This window comes from Cricetulus griseus, chromosome 5, assembly GCF_003668045.3.
Source record: "Cricetulus griseus strain 17A/GY chromosome 5, alternate assembly CriGri-PICRH-1.0, whole genome shotgun sequence".
Classification (NCBI taxonomy): domain Eukaryota; kingdom Metazoa; phylum Chordata; class Mammalia; order Rodentia; family Cricetidae; genus Cricetulus; species Cricetulus griseus.
Genome location: NC_048598.1, coordinates 20768962 through 20778466, shown reverse-complemented (window position 1 = coordinate 20778466; position 9505 = coordinate 20768962). Strand labels below are relative to the sequence as shown.

Below are 9505 nucleotides of genomic sequence, written 5' to 3'. Positions count from 1 at the left end.
GCCCAGGGCTCCAGAGACCGGAAGTTAGTGTCTGAGGCGCTTCCGGGAGCCACGACCTCGGGTAGCTGACGTGGAGACTTTGGGAAGGCAACCGGGAGCGGCGGGGCTGGGTAGTCGGACCTGGGAGCCCGAGGCCTGAAGGATGCTAACCAAATTCGAGACCAAGAGCGCGCGGGTCAAAGGTAGTGAGGAGGAAGAGGGGAACAGCGCAGCTTGGGGGTTGGGGGCGGTGCTGTCACTAAGGAAGAGAGAACCGGCGGGCGGGCGGGCTCGCCCACCGGCTTGGGCCCGCTCGAACCCAGCGGAATAGCCGAGGGAGGCGGCCTAGGGCTGGCGGAGTCTCCGCACTCTGCGCTTCTCAGTGAGTCCCGGGGTTTGGTTTACTCGTGAAATGGCTCCTACATTGAAGAGATCACTAGGCCCGCTTCCTGCTCCATCCACCTCTTCTGGGGGCTGCGCTCCGGCTTTTACTCTCTCTGTTGTTAAGGCCTTGTGACTTTTATGCTTTTTGATGACCGTATTCTACGGAGTACCCCCGGGGCTGGGTTCTCAGCCTCTGTCACTGTGTCGCTTCTGGAGTCAGGCACCGGCTACTGCCTTAGCCTGTCTGCACCGTCTCCATGTCCAGTGCTTCCGTTGGACGTTATTGCCTGCTTGCTTACAGACCCCTAAAATCCAGAAACTGTAAGACTGTTCGATGAACGAAATACAAGATGCTTTGTATTAGGTTTGAATATCACATAAACGATTTTTTTGGTAATATTTTTTTGAAGAACGAATGCCTGAGATCACACTCTTTCGTAATGTTGAAATTAGAAGAGCAGAGAATTAAGCCTACAGAAATCTGGTTAAAAATATATCTGGAATATTTCCTAAAAATGCATTATAGTGAAGTGATTTGGAATTTGTTCTTTGGAGTCAAGTGGACTTGCTGAGGAATTCTGAAACATCCACTAACAAGCTATATGACCTTAGGTGGCATACTTACGATCTCTAAATCTCTGCATTCTTATTTTTAAAAATAAAGGTAATTAACATTATAAAGAGAATAAAAATGTGAAAGTATATTAAATATGTTTATAATAATTCCTGGCCAGACTCAGTAACTCAAAAACTGGAGGCTATTTAATGTGAGGCTATATTCTGAGCAGTTTCTGAGTCTTGTGGGAATTTTGGTCATGAAGGGTACCATTGAGAGTTCCTACTACCACCATGACTATGTAGAGAGTCTGTCTCAAAACGGAAAAAAAAAAAAAGAAAAAAGAAAGAACTGTCATCTCTGGTGCCAGTCACAGTGGCTTTAATCCCAGCACTCTGGAGCCAGATGCAGGTGGATCTCTGTGAGTTAGAGGCCAGCCTGGTCTATACAGTGAACTCCAGGCCAGTCAAAGCTACACAGTGAAGCATTATTCCCCCCCCCCCAAAAAAAAGGTTTAGGGCTAGAGAGAGATGGCTCCATTAACAAGATTTACTGCTTTTTGTTTGTTTGTTTGTTTGTTTGTTTTGAGACAGGGTTTCTCTGTGTAGCCTTGACTGTCCTGGAACTCACTCTGTAAACCAGGCTGACCTGGAACTCAGAGAGATCTGCCTGCCTCTGCCTCCTGAGTGCTGGGATGTACCACCACCACTGCCACCGCCTAGCTGAATTACTGCTCTTGCAGAGGACTTGAGTTTGTTTCCCAGTTCCCATGTTTGGCAGCTCACAACCACCTGTAAATTTAGCTCCAGATGATCTGATCCCGTCTTCTGGGCTCCATGGGGCACCTGAACTCAAGTGCCCAAACGTAATTTAAAAAACAAACAAACAAACAAAACCAGTTTCTGAGTTTGAAATGAGTCTTCATTTCCTATTCTTTTTAGATGTCTTCTCAGTCTGTAGAAAGGTGTAGAGGGGATGAGTATTAAGAGTTCATGGAAATTGTTGAATCGGGGTTAAGAGTGTATGCTGTTCGTACAGTTTGATTTCCATCATCCATGTCACGTGGCTCACAACTGCCTATCACTCAGCTCTGTGGGATCCAGTGCCCTTGTCTGTTCCCCTTTAGGCATCTGTACTAATGTGCACATAACTTCCACACGGACACACATAGTTAAAGATTTTTAAAAATTTTAAGTGCTAAGTTGGACGCTGTGGTTTGTGTCTGTAAATCCCAGCACATGAGAGGCTGAGGCAAGAGAATTGCTGTGAATTGGAGGCTACATGGTGAAACCTGTCCAAAAGAAAACGAAAAGGTGTTACCAGTAATCATAAAAATAAAAGAAACACCATGCAAAATAGGTGCCTTCATAAACTTGCTGATATTCATATACTATGTCTTTACAACTAAGCAATAGCTACCAGAGTTGGACGTTGTGGCTCTCATCTGTAAGCCCAGCACGTGGGAGGCTAAGGCAAAAGGGTTGCTGCAAGTCTGAGACTAGCCTGAACTACAAAATGAGACCCTGTTTTAAAAAACCCAAACATTAGCCAGATAATGGTGGTGCACGCCTTTACTCCCAGCAGTCAGGAGGGAGAGAGAGAGAGAGACAGGTGGATCTCTGTGAGTTCAAAGCCAGCCTGGTCTACAAAGCTAGTTCTAGGACAGCCTCCAAAGCCACAGAGGAACTGTGTCAGGGAAAAGAAAAAGAAAACAAAAACAAAAAACAAGGAATTAAAAAAAAAATTGCTGGGTGTGGTGGCACAGAAGCAGGCAGATCTCAAACTTGAGGCAAGCGTAGTAGTAGTAGTAGTAGAAGAGAGTTTCAAGACAGCCCTGGCAAAGAAATCTTAGCTCTGGAAGACAAAAACATCAGCAACAAAGCCCCAAACATTTACCAAAACATTAAATGTGCATGTTCTAAGCCACTGAGATGGCTCAGTGAGTATAGGTGCCTGTCACCAAGCCTTGATCCCCATGACCCACATGGAAGGAGAGAGTTGATTCTCACACATATGTCATGGCCTGTGTGCATATGGACACAGACACATTATACACTCACAAATAAATGTAATAAAAACTTTTTAATGTATATGCTCTATTTTGTAGCCATTCCATTTTCAAGTCTTTAGCCTAAAGTTCTTTTTTTATTTTGTTTTGTTTTTGAGACAAGGTTTCTCTGTATAATGACCCTGGCTGTCCTAGAACTCACTCTGTAGATCAGGCTGACCTTTAATTCACAGAGACTCTCCTGCCTCTGCCTCTGCCTCTGCCTCTGCCTCTGCCTCTGCCTCTCTGCCTCTCTGCCTCTCTGCCTCTCTCTGCCTCTCTCTGCCTCTCTCTCTGCCTCTCTCTCTCTCTGCCTCTCTCTGCCTCTCTCTGCCTCTCTGCCTCTGCCTCTGCCTTCTGAGTCCTGAAAGTAAAGGTGTGCACCACTACTGCCTGGCTTCAGCAGTGGTGATTGCCAGCAACTGGAGGTGAAATGTAAATGTTTTCTAAGAATAAGGTGGTTTTCTTGTTTGTTTATATTTGGTTTTGTTTGTCCTTTTTTTTTTTTTGACCATGTCTCCCTATATAACCCATGTGGGCCTCAGGCTCCCAGATGCAGGATTACAGGTGTGTGATACCATGCTCCACTTGTGAGTTTGTGTGTGTTTGTGTGTATGTGACTAAACTCAGCACTAGGCAAGCCACCTCTCTCCCACTAAAGTAAATATCCAACTCCAAAATAGCTTAAAATACAATAGACTAGTGAGATGACTCAGTGGTTAAAGTTCTTACCACCAAGCCTGATGACCTAAGTTCAGTCCCCAAGGCCATATGGTAGGAGGGAATTGATACCTGCTAGGTTTTCTTTTTTGTTTTGTTTTGTTTTTGTTTTTGTTTGTTTGTTTTTTCAATGTTTTATACATAGCCAACATTTATATAGGTTTTCCTCGGACTTCCATGCATGCATTCTGATACATGTGTGCCCACATGAAAACACATGTGCATATATAGTAAATACATGTAATTAAACATTTTAAGTATGGTGCCTTTGTTCCTTACAGTTGTAAAAAAGAATGAGTTTCCATTAATTGAAGTGTAAAAAGATTTATGTCATATATTTAAGTGAGAAAGGTTTGCAAAATAGCATCCTATGATTCCATGTCCATAAAATAGTAAGGCCTGTGTTTATATGTAGCTGCATTAAAAACCTGGACACACTTCAAACTGCTAACAGTTTGTTCTTCCAGTTTGTTCTTTTATCACCCTGATGGAATAACAAGGACTAGATTTGTTTTCCTGCCTTAAATTGCTAAACAACTAAGCCAAACTACAAAGGTTTCAGACAGTGGTTAGTAAAGAGTCCAGGAGATTATTTCTTGAGGGAAGGGAAATAAAACTGGGCAAGTCCTATGTTTGTTTCAGTTAGTTAGAGAGAGATTCCAGCCTGTAATGAAGGAAGAAAGAAGAATCCTGTGGTTTAACTGAGGAACAAGTTTTCAGCATTTGGAACAACACAGATGGCTAAAATATGCTTGGGAAATAGCAGCAAAGGGAGAGCATTGGGGTCTGTATTGGTTCCCTGGGCCCTTGTTAGAGTGTTGATAGGTACATTCATGTGAGAAAAGTATTTTAGGATTTAGGAAAGAGCCACCAAGAGGTAGTTGTGGGACTGGAGAGATGGCTCAGTGGTTAGGAACACTTGCTGCTCTTGCAGAAGACCCAGGTTCAGTTTTCAGTACCTATGTGGTGGCTCCTAACCATTTGTAACTCCAGTTGCAGAGGATCTGATGCCCTCTTCTGACCTCCACAGGCAACAGGCATGCATGTCATGTACATAGACACATATAGGCAAAATACTCATACACATAATACATATAAAATGTATTAAAAAATTAAGTGATAGTTATGGTGGTTGTACATTCCTCTGATCCTACACTGGGAGGCTGAGGTGGGAAGATTGTGATTTGGAGGCCAGCCTACATGTAAGAGTGAGGTCTATCTGTTTTAAAAAAGAGAAAAAAAATAATAATTGAGGTAGCTGAGTAGTATTCTTCCAGAGTACCCAAATTCAGTTCCCAGAACTCATGCTGGGGCCTCACAACCACCTGTAACTCAAGTTCTAGAGGATCCAGCACATCTGGCTTATAGATACCTGCACTTGTGTGTACATGTCCACACACAGACACATACCTAAACATAATTAAAAACAATACAAAAACAAGTTTTTTTCTTTTCTTCCCTTTTTTTTTTTTTTTTTTTTTTGTGTGTGTGTGGTTTTTCGAGACAGGATTTCTCTGTGTTAACAGCCCTAGCTATCCTAGATCTAACTCTGTAGAACAGGCTGGCCTCGAACTAACAGAGATCCGCCTGCCTCTGCCTCTAGAGTGCTGGGATTAAAGGCGTGTGCCACCACTGCCCGGCACAAAACAAATCTTAATAATAATTTTTAAATGAAGAATGAAAAGAGAAAGCAGAACAGTAGTCCCTGGAGCTCACACAAAGCTGGAAATAGTCTGTGCTCCTATGAAAGAAACAAAAAGATTTTTTATTGTCTGTGGGGCTAGAGAGATGGCTCATCGATTAAGAAGGATTTCTTGACAGTATTGAGCATCCTATAGAGACCCTCTGGTGGGTATTCCCTTAGCATGGTTCCACATTAGACCTAGACTATAAAGGCAGCTGTAGACTCACAGTAACAAAACTTAAGGTAATATCTGTGAGCTGATTCCAACTATGACACACCTCAGAACAAAGCTCAGCAATGTTTAAAGGAATCTCTAACAGTAAGATTTATTGTATTTGGTGTCCAATCAAAAGCTAGCTATCAGCTGGGTAATGATACTATGTGCCTTTAATCGTAGCACTCAGGGAAGCAGAGACAGGTGAAACTCTTGAAGTTCTGGGGCAGCCAGAGCTACACAGAGATAATTTAAAAATTAGGGGGAAAGTTATCAAGTATGTTGAAGAAATAGATAGATAGCCTCTGGTTGATCTAGTTGTTCCTTTTTAAAATAAGACTCGACAAAAGATGACATCAGGGACCTTACCTCATTGTATAATTTTCTGCTTTTTTTTCCCTCTTCTCCAGGCCTTAGTTTTCATCCCAAAAGACCCTGGATCCTGACCAGTTTACACAATGGGGTCATCCAGTTATGGGACTATCGCATGTGCACTCTCATTGACAAGTTTGATGAACATGATGGTAAGTTAGTTTCTGGGGTGGGGTGGGGACTAAAGGATATATGTATTGGAGCTAGAGAGATGGCTCAGTGGTGAAAAGTTCTAACTGTTCTTGAAAAGGACCTGAGTTCAATTCCCTGCACTCACATCATTCCAGGGCTCATAACCAATCTGTAACTCCAGCTCCAAGGGATCTGGTACTCTCTTTTGGCCTCCACCAGCACTTGAACACATGTGCACATGCGTATACACATAATAAAAATGAATTTTTAATGAATATTTTTAAAGACCAAGTATTTATTATTGTATAGGGTGATTTAATCATCCCCCAAATAAGAAACCTAGTTTGACAAGGATTCCCCCTAAAACTAAAGAATGTGGAAGTGGAAAGGGGTAGAAACAAACAAACAAACAAACAAAAAAACTACAAATAGAATTCTTAAGCCAGGTGGCGGTGGCTCATGCCTTTAGCCCCAGCACTCTGGAGACAGAGGCAGACAGATCTCTGAGTTCCAGGACAGCCAGGGCCACACAGAGAAGAAAACACCTGTCTCAAAAAACAACAACAAAAGAATCTTATTAAGGTTCTTTCCACCATCTTGGCACCTGTGGAGGCCTGCTGGGTATAGAACTTCTAAAAGACAAGTATGTCTGGAAGACTGGTGTAAGACCATTTTTCCTGCCTATAAGTGAAGTCTCTGAAACCAAAGAAAGCACTCAGCTCTTCTTTAAATTAAAGGTGTTTGACCAGGTGTTGGTGGCGCACGCCTTTAATCCCAGCACTTGGGAGGCGGAGGTAGGTGGATCTCTGTGAGTTTGAGGCCAGCCTGGTCTACAGAGTTTGTTCCAGGACAGCCTCCAAAGCTACAGAGAAATCTTGTCTCGAAAAACCAATCAATCAATCAATCAATCAATAAATTGAGGGTGTTTATGGCTGAGATGAAACTGAATTCTACTTGGGCAAGAGATGTGCTTGTGTGTATAAAGCGGAAAAACAACACAGTGAGTCCTGGAGACAAAGCCAACAAAACCAGAGTGATCTGGGGAAAGGAATCTCAGGAACAGTGGCATGGTTCAGTCCTGAAGCCACCTCTCTACAAAGGCCATCGGACACAGAATCTCCATGATTGTGTACCCCTCACGGATTTAAACTAATGAAAATTAAATATATGAAAGTAGGTCTGTATTTTTGTTAAAAGAAAAAGATTCTTAATAGGGACTGATGAGATGGCTCAGAGAGTTAACAAACGCTGCCAAGCCTGAGTTACTTGACTTCCATCCCCAGGACCCATATGGTAGAAGGAGAGAGTTGACTCTGCAATTTGTCTTCTGACCTCTGCATGTACACCACACACATACACACAAATAAATAGAGGATAGATAACTTTCCTTAACATATATTGCCTTCTTCCCTAGGTCCAGTGCGAGGCATTGACTTCCATAAGCAGCAGCCACTGTTTGTCTCTGGAGGAGATGACTATAAGATTAAGGTACAGGCGATCAGTCTGTCATGGCTGGGAATAATGGATAAAAGAATGTGGTAAGATTTGGGAATTGAGGAACTGAAAGACAGGAGAATTCATTTATAGAGAACTTGGACTTGTAACATTATCCAAACCACTTGTCCAGCAAACCCTGAATACTTACTATATATCAGAAACTTTTCTTTTGTGTGGGAATTGAAAGATAAGTACAAAGTAACTTTTGTTCTCAAGGAGCCTTTATTATAATACAAGAGATAAATGTACACTCAAATAATACCACGTTACGTGTATTGGCTGATTTTGTGTGTTGACTTGATACAACCTAGAGTCTTCAGAGAAGGGACCCTTAATTGAGGAAATGCTTCCATGAGATACAGCTGTAAGGTATTTTCTCATTTAGTGATCATTGAGGGAGAGCCCAGCCCATGGTTAGGCTGCTGGTCCTGGGTTCTATAAGAAAACAGGTTGAGTAAGCTATGTGAAGCAAGCCAGTAAGCAGTTCCCCTCCGTGGCCTCTGCATCAGCTCCTGCCTCCTGGATTCTGCCCTTTTGAGTTCCCGTCCTGACTTCCTTCAGTGATGAACAGCAATGCGGAAGTACAAGCCAAATAAACCCTTTCCTCCTCAACTTGCTTTTTGGTCATGGTATTTCATTGCAGCAAGAAACCGTAAACTGGTTCAGTTAATGATATAAGAAATACTCAAAACAGGAAAGAACAGTCCAAGTATGAAGCTGTACGTGGCATAGCTGGATGTGTTTGAGAATCTCCATTTCCTTTTAGATAGATACTCTAGAATAGTGAAAGGGGGCAGAAGATAGATCTTGAAGATAGGTGAGATCGTGTGTGTATGTTTGCAGTGCTCAGGAGTTCTCTTGTTATTACACAAGCACAGAACCAATACTGGGGCTTATATGTAAGAGTGGTTTAAGATTTACATTGATTTTATTTTTTAAATTACTCAAATGATAGCAAAGAAAAGATTGGATGAATTGAGAAGGACTAAAAACATAGATACCAATGAGGAAACTTTTATAAGTACTTGTGGCAAGAGCCTGAACTTAGGCAATACCATTTGAAATAGAGAGGAGATGGAATAAGAGCTTAAGGAAAAGAACCAGTGGTTGTTTGGATATTGGAGGTATGATCGAGAAAAGTGAATGGGATATCATTGAGGTATTTTTCTCCTCCGTGCTGGGAATTGATCTGTGTACTCAGAAAGTACTCCACCACTGAGTTACGTCCCCAGCCCTAACAGGAGGTCATTAACTTAGAAAGTCAAATGTGGAGTTTTGAAGAATGGATAATTCCATATTGTCTCTAATGTGCTTGAGGAACCTAGGAGACTCACTGAAGATACTTGGGATTTGTCAGCAAGAAGGAGGAAGCTAAAGCCATAGTCTAAAAGGTGCTGCACGGGAATAGTTTGAATGATAATCTAAGAAAGAGAGAGGCACCTTTCCCTTGAGCCCATTCCCATATGAAGATATGTCTTACATTTTGTGACTTAAGAGAAGCCTGTATATATTCATGCTCTTGGGTGTGTCTTACTTTGTTCTGAGTACCTCTTTTACTCCTTGTGCTTAAGTCTGCATTAAGATATCTTTATTAAACCCCAACTCTACTTAAAGGGGAAAAGAAGAAGTATTGGTGTAGGAAAGAGTGATTTTATAGTTTGGAGATGAACCAGGGAAAAACCAAGGACGAAGGAAGTTTGGGGAAAGATGAAGTCGTCAGAATAAGAGCCAGACTAAGAAGAAACCTTTAGATTGCTGAATTAGGAGCTTATTAGTAATAGTGGCACCTTAATGTTAGGTGAGATAGTCCATAGAAGGCAGTTCTTTGAAGGTTGACTACAATAAAGGTAAAAGTGCAGCAACTTTGGTTCTCCAAAATAGATTTCAGGGCTTCGGATGTGGCTCATTTAAGTGGAATAC

The 9505-nt window shown here is 42.1% G+C and overlaps 1 protein-coding gene across 1 annotated transcript in view; it reads left to right on the top strand.

The window, feature by feature from the left end:
- The first annotated feature begins 24 nt into the window (after nt 1–24).
- Copa (COPI coat complex subunit alpha) overlaps nt 25–9505 on the top strand; it is a 48558-nt gene continuing 39077 nt past the window's right edge. Inside the window, exons 1-3 of the mRNA XM_027418960.2 lie at nt 25–182; nt 5995–6108; nt 7503–7576. Of these exons, the coding sequence (XP_027274761.1) occupies nt 143–182; nt 5995–6108; nt 7503–7576 (228 nt within the window). The 5' untranslated portion in view covers nt 25–142. The remainder of the gene's footprint in view (nt 183–5994; nt 6109–7502; nt 7577–9505) is intronic.